The sequence below is a fragment of the Amblyomma maculatum genome, chromosome 7 (genome assembly GCF_055883805.1).
Source record: "Amblyomma maculatum isolate TAMU_Amacu chromosome 7, ASM5588380v1, whole genome shotgun sequence".
Taxonomy (NCBI): domain Eukaryota; kingdom Metazoa; phylum Arthropoda; class Arachnida; order Ixodida; family Ixodidae; genus Amblyomma; species Amblyomma maculatum.
Window position 1 is genome coordinate 68429693 of NC_139350.1, and position 24688 is coordinate 68454380.

The 24688-nt window shown below is 47.6% G+C and overlaps 1 protein-coding gene across 2 annotated transcripts; it reads left to right on the forward strand.

The window, feature by feature from the left end:
• Positions 1 to 19600: 19600 nt before the first annotated feature.
• On the forward strand, positions 19601 to 23661 carry LOC146183593 (uncharacterized). 2 transcript variants are annotated; one of them, XR_014708781.1, is made up of 3 exons: positions 19601 to 21147; positions 22309 to 22520; positions 23106 to 23661. XR_014708781.1 is itself a non-coding variant. In XM_084609158.1 (2 exons), exons 1-2 carry the CDS (start codon positions 20809 to 20811, stop codon positions 22360 to 22362), a joined length of 393 nt encoding a protein of 130 aa, XP_084465284.1. In that variant the 5' UTR covers positions 19601 to 20808; the 3' UTR covers positions 22363 to 23661. The 2 variants fall into 2 exon arrangements, 1 of the variants encoding a protein (XP_084465284.1); XM_084609158.1 differs by having other exon boundaries at positions 22309 to 23661.
• The last annotated feature ends 1027 nt before the right edge of the window (positions 23662 to 24688 follow it).

Genomic DNA, 24688 nt, shown 5'->3' on the forward strand with positions numbered 1-24688 from the left:
CGCCTTATCGGATTTCCACAAAAGAACGCACTGCCATCAGAATCCAAGTCAAATATATGCTCGATAATGATGTCATTCAACCTTCCCGCGGCCCTTGGGTTGCACCTGTGGCATTTGTAAAGAAAAAAGACGACACACTTCGTTTCTGCGTAGACTTAACAACCTTACAAAAAAAGATGTTTATCCCTTGCCCAGAATAGTGACGCCTTAGATAGTCTGTGCAACACAAGTCACTTCTCCTCCATGGATCTCAAGTCTGGATACTGGCAGATAGAGGTCGATGAGAGGAACCGCGAAAAGACGGCTTTCATTACACCTGGCGGTCTATACGAATTCCAAGTTCTGCCCTTCGGCCTTTGCTCCGCGGCCGCAATCTTTCAGCGACTCATGGACAGCGTTCTTGCAGATCTGAGATGGACGACCTGTCTTGTATACTTGGACGACGTAATTGTATTTACATCGAATTTCGAGGAGCAACTTCGTCGCCTAGACGCAGTACTAGAAGCTATTCAATCGTCGGGCCTCACTCTGAAAGCCTAAAAATATCATCTCGGTTACGAAGTGGTCAATTTTTTAGGCCACGTCGTCAACCAGGCGTGAGCTCTGCCGGATCCTGAAAAGCCTGTTGCGATAGCCAATTTTCCGACACCGTGGGACCAGAAAGAAGTTCGACGCTTTCTAGGATCATGTGTATATTACTGGCGTTTCGTCAAAAACTTCTCAAACATAGCCGCTCCCCTAACACTTTTACTAAGGATGATATACCGTTCTTGTGCGGAAAACAGCAAATGCAAGCATTTCAAGAGCTTCAACGTCGTCTGCAGTAACCTACAGTTCTAGCACATTTCGATGAAACGGCAGACACCGAACTGCACACCGATGCAAGCAATATCGGTTTGGGCGCTCTCCTAGTACAGATACAGCACAGGCATCAGCGTGTGATCACCTACGCTAGTCGGGCTTTGTCTAAGGCCGAGGCAAACTACTCTTCCACTGAGAAAGAATGCCTCGCCATTGTGTGTTCTATTCCGAACTTCCGACCATACCTATACGGCAGGCCCTATAAAGGGGCGACCGACCGTCATGCGCTTTGTTGGCTGACAACCCTGAAGGCCCTTCTGCACGTCTCACAACATGGAGAGTAAAACTTCAAGAGCATGACATCACTGTAACCTACAAGTCAGGTCGTAAACATTTAGACGCGGATTGCCCGTCTCGTGCCCCTGTGCAACCAGCTTCGGACACAAGTGGTGCTGACGACGCATGTCTGAATGCAATCAGTACAGCCAACTTTGCCGATAGTCAATGCAACGATCCCGAGCTTCGCCAGGTAATCGACTTTCTTCAAGGTGCCGGTAGCATGATTCCTAAATCTTTTCGTCGCACTATGTCCTCTTTTTGTTTACGTGACGGAGTTCTGAAGAAACATTTACCGCCAACAGTCGCCAATACCTACTAGTTGTACCAGCTAGCTTACGGGACGAACTTTTTCAAGCCTGTCCCGATGAACCCACATCTGGTCACCTTGGAGTCATTCGGACGCTATCCAGAATTAATGCACGGTATTATTGGCCTCGTTTGTCAAACGATGTCGCACATTGTGTTCGAGCTTGCCATGACTGCCAGCGCCGAAAGGTTTCTCCTCTGAAGCCAGCCGGTCTTGTAAAGCACATTACACAACCGTTCAGACCATTCCAGCTAATAGGGATGGACTTGCTTGGACCATTCCCTACTTCCACCAGTGGGAACAGGTGCATTATAATAGCTATTGATTACCTGACCCGCTACGCGGAAACCGCTGCTATTCCTTGTGCTACCGCCTCTGAAGTTGCGAAATTCTTCGTTCTTAAAATTCTCAAACATGGAGCACCAGTGGTCCTGATTACAAACAGAGGAGCACCATTTTCTGCAGAGCTCATCCAGCATATCCTTATTCTTAGTGGCACCAACAATCGCCGGACAACTGCATACCATCCCCAAACAAACGGCCTGACGGAACGTCTGAACAAGACCATTGCCGACATGTTGTGGTATGTAGACGTCCATCACAAGACGTGGGACGAAGTATCACCTTAAAATTTGCACATAATACCGACTTTCAAGGAAAGACCAAAATGATTTCATTCAGCCCAATTTACGGACGAGAAGTGACGACCGCGCACGACGCCATGCTGCCTCATATAGACGAAATTCCACATGACGATGTCGCTTTTTTTCTAGTGTGCCGAAGAGGCCCGCCAACTTGCCCGAGTGCGAATTCAGCAGAAGCAAGGCCGAGATGCAGAACGCTACAACCTGTGGCGGCGCACTGAAGGTTATCTTCCCGGTGACCTTCTCTGGGTTTGGTACCCTATTCGTTGACGCGGAGTCAGTAAAAAACTCTTGCGCCATTATCTCGGTCCCTACCGTGTTCTTCGACGCGTTGGTGATCGGGACTATAAACCCCGACGTCCCAAGCGTTCTGAACTGGTCCACGTGGGCCGGCTGAAGCTTTTTCATGCCAGACAACACTGAGTGTACTATTCTGCCCCCACTTCAATTAGGATCGGGCTGATGCTTCTCGAACGGGGGGGCTAATGTAGCATGCGCTGACGACGAAGACGCGCAGAGATGTGAGAAAACGAAGAAGTACGCTAGTTCCAAGACTGAGCACTAATGCTGTTTCTGGTCTCTGAGCCTGCCCCGGCGCAACAGTGAGAGGGCCTCATTTACGCGACATTATGACAGCAGCCTGCAATTCCACTCGGGGAGAGGGGTAAGCGTCCAAGAGTGCGAGGATGTGTCAACGTACGAGAGAGAGAGGAGTTCAAGACACCCACTCTCCTCGGCTGGTCCGAATTCCACCTAGAAACATTTAGGGAACATCTACACCGTAAAACTCGGCAACGGAAGCGGCCAGATTTATATTTCTCTGAGATTGTAACAAAGTAAATAAACACCATCGTCGTCTTCGCCTGATAATCTTCCGAGAACCTAGGCGGGCATCGCAAATTGTCATTTGCGAAGTACAATAACCGCTTTCGCCTTGTTGTAAAACTTTACAACGACCAGTGCAATGATACGCGAAACTTTGGCAAAAAAGCTTCATGTTGAAACAGCCTCTCGTAAAAAACTAAACCAATACGCTGAGCTTTTGGTCTGAGCATACGCAGCGTGTACTTTTACCAGAGAGAGCTCTAGGGGAAGTTAAAATATTATTACATTGTGACACGTCATTTCTTGAGCGGAGAAAACTATCTTGGACACTACTCATTAATGCTCATCAAAAAGTCGCTGGTATGAGTGTTTGTTATAAGATAGTTTTGTTTGTAAGCTGTTTAGCATCCCAACTAAAAAGGTCCCTTGTATCTTGTTCAAATTATTCTCCAAATTTAGGCTAATTCGGGACCTCACCATCCTGTGGTCATTGCATCGCACTTTCCCGATTACCTCTACATCTTGCATAGTGGCGGGGGTTGAGCACAGTATGAGGTCAATTTCATTTTTAGTCTTCCCGTTAGGACTTTTCCATGTCCATTTCCGGTTGTTCCGTCTGCTGAAAAAGGTATTCATGAATCTTAGGTTACTGCGCTCTGAAAACTAAACTAGAAACTCGCCTCTGCTACTCCTAGAACCAATGCCATAGTCACCTACTTCCTGGTCTCCTGCCTGATTTTTCCCTACCTTGGCATTGAAGTCACCCATTCTATATTGCCCGCTGTATACTTATTGACAACGAAACCTACTCCTAGTTGTCGCCTCTCCGGTAAGCCTCAATAACACAGTATGCCCATCCTTCAGTAAAGTATATGCCTCATTCGGCCTCCTAACCTCACTAAGCCCTATGACATCCTATTTCATGCCATCTAGTTCCTATAACAGCACTGCAAAACTAGCTTCATTAGCCAGGGTTCTAACGTCAAACGTTGCCATGGTCAGTTTCCAATGGCGGCCTGTCCAGCGGAGCCAGGAAATCTTAGCACCCCCTGCTGCGTCACAGGTCTGACCGCCGCCGTGGTCAGTTGTTCCGCAGCCGCTGGTGACTGAGGGCCGTGGTTTTATGGAGCTCGTCATGAGAGGTTGCGGCCAATACTGCACCAGGGTGGCCAACTCCTGTTCTTGTGAGGGAGTGCGTTGCCGCAGGTGTTCATCGGCACCAGGTCGCACCCCAAACCTGTTTATGTTTATGCAATTCCATCGACACGCGGATTTTTTTTTTTTTTTGAAAAAGGAACGCAACAGATTAGTAAGAAAGACACCCATCACCGAACTAGCGGTGAGGGGGAGGGCAGAGTAGTTCAGGATCTCGCTACAGAATAGATATTAAGCTCTAATCGAGGATGGCGACATTACCCTAGAAGCAATGATCAATGATTTCAGAAATATCTTTACTGAGTGCGCGGTAAAAGTAGGCGGTAGGATAGTTAGAGAGGATACCGGTAAGCTGTCTAAGGAGACGAAAGATTTGATTAAGAAACGCCAGAGTATGAATGCTTCCAATTCAGCAGACCAGATAGAATTGGCCGAGAAATCAAAGCTAATCAATAAGCGCAAGGTGTCCGATATAAGGAAAAACATGATGAAAATTGAGCATGCTGTAAAGTACGGGGGAAGCCTTAAAGCGGTAGAGAAAAAATTGGGCATAGGCAAAAACCAGATGAATGCGGTAAGGGACAAGGTGGGCAACGTCATCACGAATATGGACGAGATAGTCAAAATAGCCGACGAGTTCTATACAGATCTCTACAGCAGCCAAAGTAGTCAGGACCGTAATGAGATTGGCGGCAGGGAAAAACAGTCAGACGTTTCACCAGTGACGAAGGACGAGGTCAAGAAAGCATTAGAAGCTATGAAAAGGGGGAAATCGGGCGGAGAGGATCAGATAACTGCAGAATTGTTGAAGGACGGGGGCGATATCGTGCTAGAAAAACTGGCCACCCTTTCTCTATACTCAGTGCCTGGTGTCATTGACGGTACCGGAACCATGGAAGAATGCAAGCATTATCCGCATTCATAAGAAAGGGGGCTATAAGGACCTTAAAAATTACAGACCGATCAGCTTACTGTCTGTTACGTATAAGGTACTTACTAAGGTTATCGCTAATAGAATAAAGACAACCTTAGACTGCAATGAAGCAAATGATCAAGCAGGTTTTCAGAAACGGTGCTCTACTATCGATCATATCAGGTGATAGAAAAATGCTCGGAATATAACCAGCCCTTGTACATTGCATTCATTCATTACGAAAAAACATTTTACTGAGTTGAAACCTTGGTGGTGATGCAGGCACTGAGAAATCAGGGGGTAGACGAGACGTACGTGAAAGTGCTGGAAGATATATATAGTGGCGGCACAGCAACCACAGTTCTGCATAAAGAAAGTAACAAAATTCCCATAAAGAAAGGTGTTAGGCAAGGAGACACAATCTCCCCAGTACTATTCACAGCTTGCTTAGAGGAAGTATGCAGAGACTTGGAATGGGAGCAGTTAGGGATAAGGGTAGATGGATAACACCTGAGTTATCTGCGATGTGCTGATGACATTGCCTTGCTAAGCAACTCCGGGGATGAACTGGAAATAATGGTTGATGACCTGGACAGGAAAAGTAGAAACGTAGGCTTGAAAATCAATATGCAGAAAACTATGGTTATGTTCAACAGCCTCCGGAAGGAGAAGCAGTTTACATTAAGTAGCGAAGTACTGGAAGTAGTAGGCGAATATGTCTACTTAGGACAGATAGTAACCGCAGATCCGGACCATGAAAAGAAAATAACAAGAAGAATAAGATTGGGATGGAGCGCATTTGGCAAGCACTCGCAGATTATGACTAGCAGCTTACCGGTATCGCTCAAGAGGAAAGTATACAACAGTTGCGTCTTACCTGTACTCAAATATGGGGCTGAAACGTGGAGGCTAACCAAGAGAGTTCTACTTAAGTTGAGGACAAACCAGAGGGCTTTGAAACGAAAAATGGTAGGGGTAACATTTAGAGATAGGAAGCATGCAGAGTGTGTCAGAGAAATAACTCAAGTTACCGATATTCTGATGGAAATTAAGAAATGGGCACGGGCAGGACATGTAGTGCGAAGAGAGGATAACCGATGGTCACTTAGGGTGAAAAACTGGATTCTAAGCGAAGGAAAGCATAGCAGGGGGCGGTAGAGGTTAAGAAGTTCGCAGGGGTCAAGTGGATGCAGCTAGCACAGAACCGGGTAATTGGATCAATATGGGAGAGGCCTTCGCCCTGCAGTAGGTATAGTCAGGCTGGTTATGACGGAATTATTCTCCCTGGGAATAGGCTTCTACACCCGCTTTGTGTCCACTAAAGGCCAGCCTCCATGGAGAGAAAAACCTTAGTAACTGGAGAATTACGTCCAGCGACGTCTCCCCGTACGCGCGTAGTGAAAAAATTGCTGCTACCTCCACATCTAGCATGGTCTGATACTTTTGGCCGGCGGCCGCCGTGTCGCCTTCTGCGGTGCACGTAAGCCAATTAGCGCGCACAACTTTTTCTCGTAGCACCACCCTCTACAATGGCCGCCACTACCTGTCAGCTTCGTTCTGTTGCGAGCGTATTTTTACAAATATTGTCAAAAGATGTGTTTCGTATGGCACGAATCGTCAAGCTTCTGATGAAGCATAATCAAATCTAAGATTGAAGCACGCTTGTATATTTCCATCGGCAGGGATGTCGTTAGAAAAAGGTGTCGACGCCTACTGCGAGCGGTGGTTTCGCAGGTGAAGTGAATGCCAGCGTTTCCTTCTGCGTTGAGTAAGGAGGTCTACAGTTGTAATGCAAATAACGTATCAAATTAGGAATCACTCTTTTTGCGTCGGTTGCAATGCGGAAGCAATAACGAGATTATTGCGCGTAAACATACACCGACCATCTACATTCCCATGGCTGATTGCGTGGCTTCATCTCCCGTTGCTGTCGCATTAGTGTGCACGACCAACATAAACACCAAGACAGGTGTACAGTGAAATGTTTTGTAAGACTAAAGGGGAGGTAATACCTACGACGAACCTAAAACAAACTTTTTTTAAGAAAGCCAACAATATAGTCACCTATTGGCCGGGCTGGTACTCAAATTTTCAAGTTACAACACAGCGGACTTAACTTTTTTTTCTCTTATTTACGCCTTTTATGACTGTGTACGTGCTATCCTGTAGTAGGCTCTGACATTTCTCTTGTGTCTAGCAATCAGTGCGCATCATTGCGACGGTGGAGTGCTTCAATGTGCGAGCCGTGGGAGCGACTCATTAAGCGACGGCTACACACTGGGTTTCGCCCAACGGTGGCATCCACTAGCGGTGTTGAGTCTTTAGCGGATCGGGCAAAAATTTCGCAGCAGTGCGCCGCGCTTGACTTTGCACCGAGGGAATTTCGCAGTGAAAGTTCGCCCCTTCAAGATCGGCTTAACGCGACCACGATGCGTTAGACTTCGTTGCGGCGTATTGCCATGGGATATGTCATATGATGTGCCGGAGCAGTGAAGTTATTCACTGCTTAAATGAAAAGCGCAATGGAGGGCGGCCGGACATCGGAGTTGAGCGAAGCGTGCTGTCTGTTCTTGATGGATGAGTGTCATTCAACTATGCGGAGCCATCGCTGGCAGCGGTTGCGGAATGCCCTCATCCGTAACGCTCTCGAGTAACAGACTGCTCTCTAACACATTGGCAGTTAGCGCTCTGCAGGTAAATTCCAATTTTCTCCCACATTTATTTGATTAAGAATAACACGCAATAAAGGTCGCTCTCCAATCTGTTCGCTTTACTTGTGTCGTAATATTCTATCAATCCTTACATATCGAGCATTCTCGTTAGCATCACTGTTTAAGGAAGATGAATAGCGGGCCTACTGTCTGCTTAAACTTGATATTAAAAAATTAAGCAACGAATCCTGGGAGATTTATAATACTCAAAGAACTTTTTTTTTTACCACAGCGACACCTTCCTGAGTATACCACGCCACACGTAGCGGACGATGATTATCTTACGAGGGCTGAAGTATCACGTGTAAGAAACATTATAGCCCACATCATTATAGCCCCTGGCTATATTACCTCATGTAAAGAACATCTTGCTGTTTAGCGGCTCAATTTTGAGGCCACTGCCTTCATCTGGGAGCCAATTTAACGGTTCAAATGATCTCAAAGACTATACATCGCGGTGCGTTCCCGAACTAAGCAAGAACAACACCACTCAAATGCGCTCATTTAAATCGTTACATTAGCGGAAAGTGCGAGTGCGACGAGGATTCCTGAATGTGTTAGGCTGCTCTCAAGGCCACCTTAATCGAAGGGCCCATTTTCACTGGATAATAAAAATCGTGGATCAACACAAACTTTCAGCCGAACACGGTAATTTATGGGGTTATTTTAACGTCTTAACCATGTTACAACACTCTTCGTATAACGCCCTTCTTTTAAAACGATATTGGCACGGCAGTGCACCTCCTGATGACAAGATGAACCAGTTCATGCAATTATTTATTCGATCTTGCATGCAGAGAGAGGCCTATGAGAAGCAATACAGCTTTACCAAATTTCCTCATCTCCCACACTCTCGCTCCTCCCTCCTCTCCAACAGAGTCAACGCATTCGCAGTGCGTGACCATTCGACGGCATCAAAAGCGAGTGGCTGATTAGGGCCCCTCTTTCATGCCGTTGACTGCAGCAGCGTTCAGTGAGACGCATTACTGGCATGGTGAAACAATGAACAACAGAAAGAGAGCACTAACCTAAGTTTCGCACAATTAAGAGCACTTTTGCACCTCTGCAAATTCCGGCAAGCGGCAAAAACCGCCGTAGCCCGAGACAGCACTATCGGCGTCACCGTGCAAGAGCGTGCCCTCCGGGCTGTAATTGCGTGTACTCTCCCTGCCGCCGCAGTGATAGAGTCATTAAAGCGGCAGTACTAGAACTTATAACCACTAGGTGCAGAAAGGAGAAAACGAAGATTTCAATTTAGTGCTGATTACGCTGCTGGGTGACGACAGAGAACAGCCAAACTAGGTAGAAAGTGGCGCTTTGGGAGACCCTGGGTAATTATGTTGCTAGAGCTGATTTACGGCGGTGAGAAGAGACCAGCAATAACGTAGAAAAGGGCATTTTGAGGCCTCCAATGAAGGTAATAGCCGGAGGTCTATATCGCTAACTTAGGGATCAAAACATATCTCCGCGGAAATAAGAGTTCGATTTTGCCGTTTTGTCTAGCGATTGAACCACCGAAAGGTGCGGCAGGAGAGTCATCACGAAATCTAAGCCCTTTTTTTCTTTTTTTTTGGTGAAGCCATGAGAAAGCTAGGGGCGTGTTCGGTCATTATATGATGACGACATGCTTTTTTGCCAGTGGCGAAAGTGAAGTAATGTGGAACAAATGTGCAATCTTGTGGTTAACGGGAATTATGGCTCCGTCACGTTGGGGCCATAAAAACGCGATGTGCATACTTTGGAAGGATATACTTGATGTTACATATACCGTCGGGGTTTATTGTCCTTCAATTGTTTCACAGGTGAAGCTGCAATAAATGTAGTAGCAATTTTCGCAACTGACTTTTTCCCGTAGAATGCACGGCTCGCTTTCTTCAGCTATGAAGCAACCTTTAACATTGTCTCCTCAGTCATGACATCGCACTCTAGACATCACGCGATAAACGCATGCTTTGTCCAAGGCTTGTTAGGTTTCTTATTCAAGCAATATAAATTGAGGAGAAGCAATTACAGTGCATGTTAAATTTGCCGCCCATGTTTTTTCTTTGGGTTGTTATTGATTTGTTGTAGTTAATTGGTGTAACACTGCAAGACCATGAGTCCAATATTGAATGTTTTAGTACGAAGGAGCTTCAGTGGCAGAATTTCGTCAGGATCCCTGAAACTTGAAGCAGTAAGTACCAACTTTCCCGTGGGCTTTACACCTATAGACAAACGCCGTGTTTACATACTAATGGTGCGCTCAAGACCCCGCCGCAGACTGGGGGTGAAATGTATAGGCTTACCACCTATGAGAATATGCGGAAGCGAATGATCTTTTTTTGGTATAGAGTAACTAAAAACATCCTAGAACACACTGTGAATATATGAAATGCCATTTCAAAGGCGGAGTATCTATAGTACGCTGTGAGACTTACAGGGGTACGATCTGGTAGGGCCCTTAGAAAACATGTAAACACAACTTACCGCAGTATCTTTCTCGTTTAGTAGAGTACCATTGGAGGCTGCTTATTATTAAACGTTGGCGAGTGCTTTGAATAAATATGTGACAAAGTATGCTAAGTCCTTCCGCGAATAATCTGTTTATAAACACCGCTAAAATATGTGTTGTGAAGCCGCACATACCGCATACACGCTCCCTATGCGCTGGGTGCTTCTCCCAATCGCGGAAGCTTCTCGTATACAGCTGCCGTATGAACTAAATTTTCGTCATATCTGTCATTCGAAGTAAGCAGCCCATAGACACTACATTCCTTACACTACATTCAAAAAACATTTTTAAGCGTCGGAAGGGAAAGGTCCATTCTAGCAGAAAGCGGCGCAGCAGACAGCGGCGCCGCCGACACTCTATTCGATCGCAGACGACGCCGGCGACCGCGAACGACATTCGTGAGAGCAGACGGACTGTTAGTCGTCTGCTGCTGAGCACGGCTCGTTCTCGTACCGAATGGTGACTATCTTCAGCTTAAAAGTATGTATCATTTCAGCGGCTGCATTTAAGAGGAAACGTTGAAGCTATCCGAAGAGCGGACAGCTAGATTTCAGGCGTATGTAGGTCTTTACAACGCAGATTAATTCATCGAGGCGCATTAAATATTGTTTGGCTCCAAATAAACCATGACATATTTTGTCATACGTTTTCTTCAAAACATTCGCTAACTTTTAACCATCTGCCGTGTTCATTGGTTGCTGGCCTAAATCGGAAAATTATTTCGGTAAGATTTCTTTGCATATGTTTCCATGGGCCACGCTCCAGACTTTTACGGCATACGTTTCGTGGTATTTTAAATATACTCCGCCTCTCTAATGAGACTTCGTTAGTTTTGCAGTGTGTTCTCCGATGTTCATAGTTACTTTACACTGAATGATGACATCATAGGCGCGCTGTGAACTCAGAAAACTGCTTTGACATGACATCGTTTCTCTCGGAAAAACGGTTTGCTCCTTCGGATTTAAATTTTGCACGGGGTAATATTGGTATTTTTGCCTTCTACTACGTTTGCAGGGGTAGTGTCCCGATTCAGTCAAAGTTATTCCTTATATCCTCATCCTCTGCAACAACGACCATGCGACCAGTAAAGAAGCAGGAGTTCCTGCGCTGGAAAATTCAGTTTTTTGATGGCTGCGAGGTGGCACTACACAGGCCAGTGCGCTTGCCGCGTTAGCTTTCGGACTCCTGCGTACGTATGCGCTTCCGCCCTACTAAGAGTCTTTCTTCCGCAAAGTACGTGGGCTGTGCGTACAGTAGCGCTCCCTACGCAGTACTAAAACTCTCTAATATGGCATACGTGAGCCCTCTGCCGGATTGCGCTTCATGTAATAGTCGCTTAAAAAAGAAAACAGCGACTGGAAACTGGCTTACATCGCCTGGAACTGACTAAGGCTCAGAGTGTGTGGCTTCGGCTTCTGTTTCTGTTCAGTATAAGAATAAATTCTTCCCTGCAGTGATTAATGCCACAGAGGAGCTAACGATAAGATGTAGCCCTGTTTAAAAACAACGCGCACCGATAGGGGCGCATAGTCGGGAGAATCGTTTCTGACCTGAATTCATCTCGATCATGTCTAATTACAAAGTATAAAAATGGAATTCACGCGGAACAGACATATACAAGGCAATCAAAAATTCCCTTCCAAGTAAAAAGAAAAAAAAAAAAAAACGACAGCACCTCACCATTGATTCCGCGTTGTCCACTGTGAAAGTTCTTGAAAATGGAAGTATTTCATTATTGGCCACGATCCAGTTGTTTTAACTGTGAAAGAGTATGCCAAAACATGCCATTCGCCTGGTTGTAGACCTGCGTTACTTTACCCATTCATTCAGGTGCGTGCGGTAGCAGTACAAAACAAAGCTCAACAAAGGGCAGCCAACAGAACACGACAAAACAGCGCACTCGTAAAACAGCCTGTGTTTTGTGTGGGTAATTTTTGCTCGTACATTTGTTTATGCTTTTTTTTTGTTTTGCTTTGTATTGCAGCTGGCTGTCAAATACGTTTAGCTTTAGTTCCACAAAGCTATTTGCAACTTATTGTACAAAGTCCGATTGTTGCAGATCTGCCTTACAGCTATGATCCATGCAGAACATGAGCGTCCACGGTATGTTTGCACAATTACAGATGTTTACGAGCAACGACATTTCAACACAGATGTGTCTTTATATATCGCTAGTGGAGTGCGTCGACTAAAAGATTGTTTCAGTCTGCAACATCGTTTTCAGCGCCGGTTTGGTATCCTCTGCCCTTATGTTACAGGTACCCCAGCTAAATGTAACCAAGGTTTCAAAATATACGGTTAGCCCTAGCACATTGAAACTAATTCAGAGATGTTCAGAGTCGTCTATGCTAATATGCAGTATTTCGTTTCATTCGCTATGTTGATTGATCAGCAAAGAATATTTAGCTATACTTTAATTACCTGCTTGAGAAAAAAAGTGCCAAAGCACCATGTGGTAGATGTCCTCAAAAAACGGGTCGCTACGTTGTTTCCATCAAACAAGTGTTAACGTAAAGTGATATCTTTACCAGTCTAAAACGACGCCTGGCGCAATAAAAAAGTTTCCTCATAACTGAAGCGCCACTTTAAAGCCTCGAGGCGTGTCCGAAATAACAAAATCCGCCTTCCTGGGAAGTAGTCTTCACGATGAGGCTGGTTTTATGCACTTCACCAATGATTTAAAATGACAGCTGGCCATGTTACAGCATTTTTGAAGGCTTATAAATAGGGCGGCATAAGTCGTAGCGCGATGGAAACAACGTAGCTAGCCGGTTTTGGAGGAGATATAAAAGTTTTTAATTGACACGTTTTCTCTAAGATGGTTGAGGACAATATTTCAAATAGCTCATTAGTCTTTACTAATTAATTAACTTTGGTGCACGCAAAAATTCTGCAGTTTGGCAGAGGCAGATCTGAACAGCTCCGAATGGGTTTCACTTGGCTGGGGCTCACCGCATTTTTCAAAACCTTGGTTACATTTAGCTGGCACACCCGCTATATCAGCTCATTGAAGAACCGCACTTTCTGATTATTGTATTATTGGAAAGTGTGACACAACTATGCAGGAATCTGCACAGCAGGCCACGCTCCTTTTATTTGGGGACGCGATTCTGTGTTGTGTGCGCTAGTTTCATCTTACTAATTACATTTTCTGCGCTCAGAGCAAAAGACAAAAAGAAAGGTTTCTCATTCAAACCGCCTTTATATATGTATATATTGTAAAGAGGATGATGTACATTCTACGATGAAGAAGAAGCTTCTGTGACTTGTCGCCAGTGACATCGCTATCGATGTGGGCTCTGGACCTATTCGTATGTGGTGGACTGTTCATGACGGGTTTCTAGATCATCCAGTACCTCTAATGAATCCCCATCCTACATTTGGTGGAGGTGCTGGGTCAGAAACGTCGGTCCTGGAACTCAGTAGCTGCACTATTTCTGCACCTGCCATTCCACACGATGCACAAAATCAAGACATGCAGGCCGGTCCAACTGTCATCGGCGCCGGCTCCCTTCGTCAGCGGGGCACGGCTATCCTCAGAGGGACCGATGAGCACGATGTCGAAGATTGGCTCAATTCTTAAGAACGGGCGAGCCTCTACAATAAATGGGATGACGAAACTAAATAAAATAAAGTCATAGTTTATCTCAGATGCATGGAAAACTTGTGGTACCGTAACCATGAAAGCGACATCCGTATGTGGGCTTCATTTAAAACGATGCTCGCCGAAGTTTTTGGTCGTCCGGCTGTCAGGAAATTACACGCCGAACAGCGTTTGCGTGAGCGGAAGCCGCAAGTCGGAGGAAGCTTTACAAGCTATATTGAAGATATCGTCGACATGTGCAAGCGTGCGGACGCGGATATGCCAGAGGCGACAATAATCAAACACGGATTGATAGGTATTGACGATGACTCCTTCAGGATGTTACCAGCGCGCGACTTGCGTACCGTCAATGAAGTCTTCACGCTCTGCCAGAGCTTCGAAGAGCTGCACAAGCAGAGGGTGTTGACGCGTCAGCCCCAAGCACAGATTGAATCACTTGCTGGAGTGACGCCTCCAGCCGACAACCCATCGTTGCTGCAGCAAATTAAATCATTTATTCGTGGAGAGGTGGCGCATCAACTTTCCCTGCTTCCTAGCCCTCAAGAGCAGCCACACAATTTGGCCCCGGCATTGCAGCAGGCTATCCAGGAGCAGGTTGCTGAGGCGCTTCCACTTGTACATCCGCCATCGGTTGTCGATGCTGCTCCTCTGACATAAGCCGACGCCGCTCCAAGACCTGTCGCCGCTCCTATGGCCAATGACGATGTCACCCCAAGGCCTGTCGTTGGTCCTTTGACTGACGCCGAAATGGTTGCACGACCTCTGCCGCCAACTTACACGCTACCGTCAGTGCCAGTGCAAGCGGCAGCACCCTATGTTCGACTGTTTCCAAGACCACGCAATCCCTGGCGCACGACAGACAATCAGCCAATTTGTTACATTTGCGGACTGGCTGGATATATTTTTCGCTATTGCCGAAACCGTCTCCCGGTCTCACCACCACCTACCCAAAGTTCTGTGCAGTGGTCTTCGACGCTTCAGTATTCCTCGCCTACTGAGCCTCCAGCAAGCCGTCATTTCTCACCAGACCGCTCAGTCAACATCGACCGTCGTTCACCGTCGCCGCTCTATCTCTCAGATGCGACGTCGACCGAATGCGTCACGAGATGAAAACTGGAGGCCGCAGTATCTGAGGCGAGAACTGTGACCATGTCGAATTTTTCAAGTCCTCATCGATCGCTAGCCAATCTCATTGAAGGTTTCGTCGACGACGCTTTTGTCATGGCCCTAATTCACACTGGTGCTGTGGTTTCGGTAATGGATGCAAAACTTTGTATCTCTTTAAAGAAAGTGAAGACGCCAATTCCAGGACTTTCCTTGCGAACGGCCAGCACTCAGCAAATCAAGCATTTAGCAACGTGCACCGCTTGCGCAGTGATCGAGAATCGCCTTTATATAAATTGAGTTCGTCATGCTGCCCACACGCTGCAATTTTAGTTTGGAGTTCTTGTCGCATCATTCCGCTATAATCGATTGTGCTTGCGTTGAAGTCGGAGTTTTTGCGCTGCCCGAGCCAGTGTCAGACAACGCTCCTTGTAGTCTATTCGCTAAAGCCCTCGTCGCCGAAGACATCGACATTCCTCCTTCTTTGTCTCTGCTTTTAAATTTCACTTGTGACTTTGTGGGATGAAACTGTCCTTTTCACGCCAGAACATACATTTCTGCGCCGAAAGGGCCTTCCGTTGCCCTATGCTTTCCTCACTATTTCCGCTCGCTCCTCTACGCTCTGACTCTCTAACCCGTTTAACTACCCTAGTGCTTTGCTCCAATGGTAAAGACTCGGGAGCCTGCAACCCATCGCATTTCTTCTTCATGAAAAGACTGACGACGCGTAGATTACTGTGTAGATTACCTTCTGTGTAGATTAACGCCGACTGAATAAGGTTACAAAGAAAGGCATCTATCCTTTTCCTCACTGGCCTGCTTGCAAAGGTTTGAATTATTTTCCTCCCTAGATTTACGTTCCGGATATTGGAGGTCCCTAAAACCGCTTTTTTTGCTGCAGATGGCCTGTATGAATTTATTGTTATGTCATTCGGTCTTTGCAATGCTCCTGCGATATTTGAGAGAATCATGGAAACCAATTTGCGTGGACTGACTGAAATGGAAGACCAGCGTGTGCTATTTCGACGACATTATCGTCTTTTCTCCTGGCTTCGACACTCATCTCTATCATCTGAAGCATGTTTTGACCTGCCTTTCTAATACCGGATTGCAGCTCAACTTAAAGAAGTGTTGTTTTGAAACCCGTCAAGTGACCATTTTAGGCAACTTCGTCTCCAACGAAGGGGTGTCTCCAGACCCGGCCAAACTTCGTGCTGTCGCTTCCTTTCCTGAGCCGAGATCCACCAAAGACCTTCGCAGCCTGCTAGGCTTGTGCTCTTACTTTCATTCGAAACTTCACCTCTATTGCTGTCGATTTGACGCAGCTTCTGTCTGGCAGTTCCGACAGATCCGACTTTTTGCTCTGGTCACCGTCCTGCGATGATGCCTTCAATACGTTGCGCCGCATCCTCACGACACCGCCCGACCTACGTCAGTTCGACCCGACGGTCCCTACTGACGTCCACACTGACCCAGGGGTGTCGGTCTCGGCGCTGTGTCCGCTCAGCGGAAACCTGGATTTTCTGAATACGTCGTCACCTATGCAAGTCGAACGCTCGCGAAGCCGGAGTTAAATTACTCAGTCACTGAAAAAAGAGCGTTTGACAATATTTTGGATTCTGACCAAGTTCTGCCCTTACCTTTATGGCCGCCCCTTTGAAGTTGTGACCGATCACCATGCGCTGTGCTGGCTTTCCGTCTTGAAAGACCCAACCGGCCGTCTTGCTAGGTGGGCTCTTTGTCTACAGGAATTTGATGTAAACGTGGTTACCGCTCTGGCCGCGAGCCTCAAGACGCCGATGGCCTTTCTCACTGCCCCCTTCCAACTCACGTCGCCAGCCCTTCCACCTTGGATGCCTCGGCAATGTCACTCCACATCAGTGACATGCCCTCTGAGCAGCGGAGAGACCCCAGGGTCGCTTCTCTTATCGAGCTCCTCTCAGATCCATCGACTGCTTCTCCATCGCGTGCGCTTTGCAGCCAAGCATCGCACTTTGCCATTAGCGACAACCTTCTGTATCGCCGCACCTACAGAGCTGATGGCCGCAAATGGTTCCTAGTCATTCCCCGCCATCGATGCTAGCAAGTCTGCGAATGCTTTCCCACTGACCCACAATGCGGCCATGCGGGAGTGTTCAAGAAATAGCATTGCCTAAGCTTGCGATACTACTGGAGGGGCATGTACAACTTTGTCCTCCAATACGTTCGCTCATGCCTAGTCTGCCAACGTCGCAAGTCCCCTAGTCATCTTTCTGCTGGCGAGTTGCAGCTGTTACCTTCCCCATCACGCCCCTTTGATCGCGTCGGTATTGATTTTTACGACCCGCTCCCGTACACTGCCACTGGAAAGCGTTGGGCCATCGTTGCGGTTGACCACCTGACGAGATATGCAGGAACCGCTGCCCTTCCATCTTCCACAGCGTCAGACGTAGCTTCATTCATTTTGCAGCGATTCGTCCTACGCCACGGTGCACCTAGTAAACTACTCATTGATAGAGAACGCGTCTTTTTATCTGACGTTGTTAAAGCTCTACTGAACAAGTGCCACATACTTCTTCGAACCTCTACCGCCTATCATCCGGAGACTAATGAACTCACCGAACGCTTCTACCTTATCCTTGGTGACATGCTTTCTAAGTACGTCTCTTCCGACAACTCTAACTGGGGTTTCCGCCTTCCATATGTGACGTACGCATATAATACTGCTACACAGTCAACAACTGGTTACTCTCCATTCTATCTTCTTTACGGCCGTCACCTCTGCTCCAATAGATACCATTCTTCCGTACCAACCAGACGCATTTGAGTATACCGCTGCTTCTGAAGCTGCCCCGACATGAAGAGGAGTACCTCCAAATTGCCCGGTCTCTCACAACTGAAACACGGTCCCACAAGAAATCCCGCCGCGGCAACCATCAGACATCAGTGCAATTCTCTTCTGGCAGTCTTGTGTGGCCCTGGATTCCACCAAGGACTCCCGGACTATCTTCGAAATTTATTTCCACGAATCACGGCCCCTACCATGTCCTGGAGTGCACCTCTCTTGTCAATTACATTGCGGAACCGCTGACGCTCTCACCTGATCTCCGTCAACGAGGCCGCGAAACTGTCCACGACCAGCGCCCTAAACAATATTACGACCCTGCCATTTTGCATACGCTGTAAGTCCCCGGGATGGCTCCTCTTCATCTCGGTGTCCTTGTAGAGAGGAAGATGTACATTCGAAGACGAAGAAGAAGCTTCTGTGCGCTGTCGCCACTGACATCGCTATCGATGTGTGCTCTGGACCTACTCGTACGTGGTGGGCTTCTAGATCTCCCCAGTACATCTAATGAACCCCCATTCTAAATATATATATATATATATATATATATATATATTGTGAGGCAGAAGGACGCACCGGCAAATTCAGTTTTCTATTTCAGATAAGCCGTAGCAGCAGCTACCGACTAGCCACAAATCATTAACACTTAGTCTTCTTTCCACGACACGATGGCCGGTGATAATTACGTCCAGATGAAGAGGAAGGTCACTCACAGTGCCTAAAATTCTCCCCTCCCGGATGGAAGCGACCATCCTGGCCGCAAATTATATCTCAAGGTCGGCGGTTATTAAAGTGATTCAAACGCGACACGTGCACAATCTCATTGCGCCACATCGACGATCGTGCACAGGCGATGCAGGTGTGATGAGATAGTTTACAGGGAAAGTTTGTTGTACAACCATGTACGGGCCAATAAAACGGCTCAGAAACTTTTCACACAGGCTTGGGATGCGCGTAGGTGTCCAGAGTAGCACTTCGTCTCTAGGGCGGAAAGACACTGAGCCATGGATGTTATCATACGTGCTTTTCCTGGAAGCCTGAGTGGCTTCAATTTGAAGGCGGGCACGATCACGGCAGTGGGCGATACGAGACACGAACTGATCGTGGGAAGGCTGCGGCAGAAGGAGTAGAAGCTGAGAAGAAAGATGCTTCGAGTGTGAATGTAGGGTGGCGGCCATAAACAAGAAAAAACAGAGTAGGTGGTGATTCGTTGAACGGCAGTGTTGTGGGCGAAGGTCACAAAGGGGAGTATAGATTCCCAGTTACTGTGCTGAGGATGAATGTCGGTGGATAGCATAACAGAAAGGGTGCGATGAAAGCGTTCTGTGAGGCCATTTGTCTCAGGGTAGTAAGGAGATGTAGTTTTGTGCACCGTGCCTGAAGTATGAAGCACTGCGGCGAGGACGGTGGAAAAGAACGACTTACCACGACCGCTAAGGAGGAGGCGAGGGGCGCCGTGGCGAAGAGGTATGGTATGGAGGAAGGAGTTGGCGATTTCGGAAGTGGAGCCAGAAGAAAGTGCTGCGGTTTCAGCATATCAGGCGAGGTGGTCAACATCAGTAACGACCGAGCGGTTGCCAGCTGGAGTCAAGGGAAGGGGTTCATACAAGTCGATTACGACGACTTCGAAAGGCGTGAAAGGACATGGGAGAGGTTGCAAGAGACTGGCAGGAGGGGACGTAGACCACTTGCGTCATTGGCAAGGTATACAAGACGTTAAATATTTCAATACTGAAGATGAAAGGCCAGGCCATGTGACGTAATGCAGACATGCACACGTGCCTAGCCGAACAGAAGCAGCCCGGCCCCCATTTATGTTATCTAACCGCTTGCCTATATAACCGCTCGCCTCCTTGAATAAAGCGTCATTCCTGCACCATGCCTTGTCGTGTCAACATGGTGTCAGAAGTGGCCGGTTAGCGACCGCGCAACGCAACCGGGCAACGTAACCGACGGCAGAAGCGCGGCAATCCGGGAGGCCCGATTAATTTCATCGGACCAGAGCCATGACAGACGCCGAGCAGCACCGCTCCCAGCCTGCCGCCCCTGTCACTTCGCTACTGCCCCCACCGAGGGCCGCTGGTTACAGCGGGAGATGTCTGGCATAGCTGGAAAGCATGGAGGCAAGAGTTCGAGCTCTTCTCAACTGTAACCTACCTGGACCAACAATCGAAAGAGGTACAGGCAGCCACTTTTCTCATCAGTATTGAGAAGACGCACGCAAAACGTACAGCACTTTCGTATTTGATACTGGAGAGGATAAAAGCGACATTGCCGTACTGAAGCGAAAGTGTGGAGCATTCTACAAACCAGCACTAAACCTAGCTTACCACGAGTTTCGATTTGGAAAGCGTGACCAGAAGGAAGATTAACATTTTAACGATTGGTTAACTGAGCTGCGTGTACTAGCAAAAATCTGTGAATTCGGTGAGCTGGAAGAACGCATGCTAAGAAGCAGAATTATTCTGGGAATGATAGACAAGAAACTTGAAGAAACGCTTCTTTCAAAATATGCTTCTTTAGCCAAAACTGTTGTAATGTGTCGAGCTCGTGAACACGGCAAAGAGCAAAGGGAATAAATACGCTTCAGCAAGAACCGTCAGTGGAGGCCAATGCAGACTTCTAAATGAAAAGTCGCTGTAACAAATGCGCTCGTGTTCGCAACAGTGAAGCATGCCCTGCAAAGGGACGCACGTGCTTAAAATGTGGCAAAAGAAAACATTTAGTACCTGCGTGCAAAACGAAGACCGCTAATCTCTGCGTGAAAGAGCAAAAAGTGGAGTCACTAGAAGCGAATTCAGAAGGACAGGCCGATAAGTTCTAGTTGGAAACTTTAATCGCAAAGCAGCAAGAAAGACGACCACTGAGTGCAATCGCGAAAATAGAAGAAACGCCCATTTGCTGCAAGCTTGACACAGGCGCCAATTGCTCGGTCATATCAAGCAGCCAGCTGCAGAAGATAATTCAAAAGCAACCCAAAAACTGCGGTGTCGTGGTGAACACTTTTTTGGCTTTCAGGAAAAAGCAACGAAATGTAGTCACCTTTATGTGACCGGACCCAAGGCAACATTTGAAACGGAATTCTTCGTAATGGAAGAAGACATACCCGTAACTCTTAGCGGTTCAGCTGCCGAGAAGCTGGGCTTTGTTCGCCGAATTGCTTCTCTGGAGCACCAAGAGATGTACGACATAGTCAAGCCGTATGAAGCCGTCTTCTCCGGATTAGGCGAGCTCAGGAGTGTCGTCTACCACCTGAAGCTCAAGCAAGGCTCCCAAGGAGTGGTCAAAGCAGCACGCCGGATTCCGTTCGCAGTCGAGCACAGAGTAAAGGCTGAACTGGACCGCATGGAAGCAGCCGGAGTAGTTTCTAAGGTGATTGAGCCAACCGAGTGGTTCAGCCACATGGTTACCGTCATAAAGAACAACAAGGTACGCATACGTCTCGATTCATATGAGTTGACCAAAGCGCTGCTGAGAGAACATTATCCTATGCCAACGCTAGAAGACATCGCACCGTCTCTTTGTGGAGCACGTTTCGACTCCGCTACGGGGTTTCGATGCCGCTACGGGGTTTTGGCAGGTAAAACTGGATGAGAAAAGCTCAAATTTCCGCAATGAGCACCGCGTACGGTCGTTACAGGTTCCCTACGTATGCCTTTCGGTATTTCTTCAGCTCCGGAAATATTTCAGCGCGCCATGCACAAAGTACTAGAAGGTCTCACTAGCACAGCAGTCGTAATGGACGACATTCTAGTCTGGGTCGAACTAAAGAAGAGCATGACGCAAATCTTGTGAATGTGCTGACAAGATGTCGAGAGCACAACTTGAAACTGAACAAAAAAAGTAATTTCTTGCAGGAATCAGTCAAGTACCTAGGCCACGGGTTGACGTGCGACAGGTTGAGCCTGGATCCAGAGAGACGGGAAGATATTTTCCACGTGCAGGCCCCTTGCAACCGGAAATAGCTACAGACATTCTTGGTTATGGTGAATTTTGTTTCCCGCTTCATTCCTAATATGTAAATGTTCACAGCTTCGCTCCGAGAACTTTTGAAAAAGAATGCCACGTGGGTTTGGGAAGACAGACATGAAAAGAGCTTTAAAGCACTGCGCGACGCACTAGCAACAGCTCCCATATTGGGATATTACCAGAAGGGCAAACCAATCACCCTATCTGTAGACGCCAGCCAAAACGGAATTGGCGCTGTGATAATGCAGGAGGGGCACCCCTTAGCTTACTCATCTCGCTCGCTGAAAGAAGCGTAACAAAGGTACGTGAAGATAGATGCTAGCAATCGTCCATGGCTGTGAAAAATTCAATAACTACATTTTTGGGCAGCCAGAAGTCATTGTGGATTCTGATCACAAGCCGCTTCGAAATGATTTTCAAGAAGCCATTATGCCAGTGCCCTCGCCGCCTGCAGCATATGCGACTAAACCTACCAAAACACCACATACATGGGAAGTACATACACTCCGGGAAAACAACTGCTCATCGTTGACGCGTTATCACGTTTTCCTAATAAAGCACAGCTCGTAGAACAGTGCGCGCATTTCCACGTTAACGCTATCGCTTGTCTTCTAATTTCAGACAGGCGCCTGGAGCAAGTTCTGCGAGAGACGGACCGTGACCCAAGCATGGTGAAACTTCGCTAGTATGCAAGCACGGCTTGGCCCATTGACAAGTCTGACGTCACTCCCGAGCTACACAGCTACTGTAGCTTCCGCGACGAGCTGCATACCGAATCCGGCCTTGTGTGTCGGAGCAATCGCCTTATCATTCCTGCCAGACTGCGCAGTGAGGTACTGGCTTCTCTTCATGCTGCGCACACAGGAGCAGAAAAAATTAAGGCACGCGCCTGAACCGTTGTCTTCTGGCCAAGTATAAACAGCGATATTGAGGAAGTAGGTCAACGCTGTTAAACATGCCAAAAGTACAAATCAAGAAATGCGCGACTACCGCTGTTAAGTCAAGAGATACCCACTCTGCCCTAGGAGTTAGTGGGAGCTGTTATTTGTATCACTACGGTGACGAATGCTTAGTTGTTGTTGACTTCTACTCTTTCTTTTTTGAAATCTGGCTTGTGCATGCACGTCAGCTAACAAGGTTATCTTAGCATGCAATAACATCTTTGCAACACTTGGCTTCCCAAGGCAACTTTGCACAGACAACCGACCACCTTTCAGTAGCCAACAGTTCAAGGATTACACCGATAAGATTAGCCTGCAACACGTCTGGTCTAGTCCGTACTATCCCCGCTCGAATGGAATGGCAGAAAGAGCAGTACAGGAAAATAAGAAGTTGTAAAACGGTTTCCTTTCGGCAGCGCTGAATTTTGTGCCGCATTGCCCGAGTGCCGAAATTCACCTCGGAACTCTTCTCTGAAGTCCCCTGCGCAGAGGCTCATGGGCCGACAGACAAGAACGCTGCTTCCTGTACCAACCAGCCCCCTACAGCCACGAACAGTGCCACCCAAGACCGTGCGACGAAGGCTAGAAGACATCAGGAGCAAGCAACGCTGCTTCTACAACACAGGTACACGGCCTCTTCCAGAACTTCGCATTGGCTCGACCGCAACTATGTACAACGTGCCCTCAATATCATGGTCCCCTGTCACAGTCGTGCAGCGGGCTGAGACTCCTCGTGCCTACATTATCAAAACGGAAGAGGGTCAACCGTTTCAGCGCACAAGAGAACACCTGAATCCCGCTCCTCCTCCCTCGTCTCCAGACCACGAGACACCCGCGCCGCTGCCTGCTGTGCGAGCCCAAAACACCACAGGACAATCCGAATCTATTAAACTCCGCTAGAGTCAACGGAAGCGCCAGCCACCACGAAGATACCCGGCGCCAGAGTTCTAAAACGTTGCTTGTTTCGACTGTAAAAAATGAGGGTAGATGTGACGTAATGCAGCCATGCACACGCGTTTAGCCGGACAGAAGCTGCCCCTCCCCCATTTCTGTTATCTAACCGCTTGCCTATATAACCGCTCGCCTTGTTGAATAAATCGTCATTCATGCACCATGTCTCGCCGTGTCTACAGGCCAGAAGAAACGACTTTTGATGCGGTCGTAGGTTTTGTGGTATCCAAAGTGACCTGCGGTGGGGTCGTCGTGAAAGGCTTGTAGAATTTGAGGACGTTGAGAAGAAGGAATTACGGGCGCCCAGGTGTGGCACAGTGGGCGGTAGTTCTCATAAATGCGACGCTGCATAGTTGTACACGGACAAAGGAACTGGACGAACTTGCTGTGCAAAAATATTATGCTATCCTTTAACTTGAAATTGTTGAGCCGAAGACGGAGACGGGCATTTGGAGGTCTAATAACACCAGTGAGACCATCAATGAGCTTTCGACAGTAGGGATCAGCACTCTGGTGGTGAGCAAAATTACAGTCTATTTCTGCTATGGGAGCAATAGAGGCGGCGCTCAAAGACTGAATAACTGTAGGTGGTAAATGGCGTGAGTCCGTTGACATGTGTTGCGACGGCGAAGCATTAAGACAACGAGAGAGAGCATCGGCGTTCTTGCGCTTCTTGCCCGATTTGTAAGTGACAGTGAAGTCGTACTCTTGAAGGCGCAGGATCCACCGCCCGAGACGGCCACACAAAATTTTCAAAGAGGATAGCCAGCATAGGGCGTGGTGGTCAGTGGCGACCGTGAAGTGACGGCCGTACAGGTAAGGACGAAACTTCCGAATAGCCCAAACGACGGCGAGGCATTCTTGTTCGGTAATAGCGTAGTTTTGTGCCGCAGGAGTGAGAGTTCGGCTTGCATAGGCAACAACATTTTCTGTAGAGTTATCTTGGCGTTGCAGAAGGACAGCGCCAATGCGATGGCTACTGGCGTCGGTATGCAAAATAGTCAGGGCTTTGTCATCAAAATGGCAGAGGACGGGACCCGAAGTCAGAGCAAGCTTCAGAGTTTCAAATGCTTTTTCGCAAGCAGGAGACCGGACGAAAGACGTGTAGG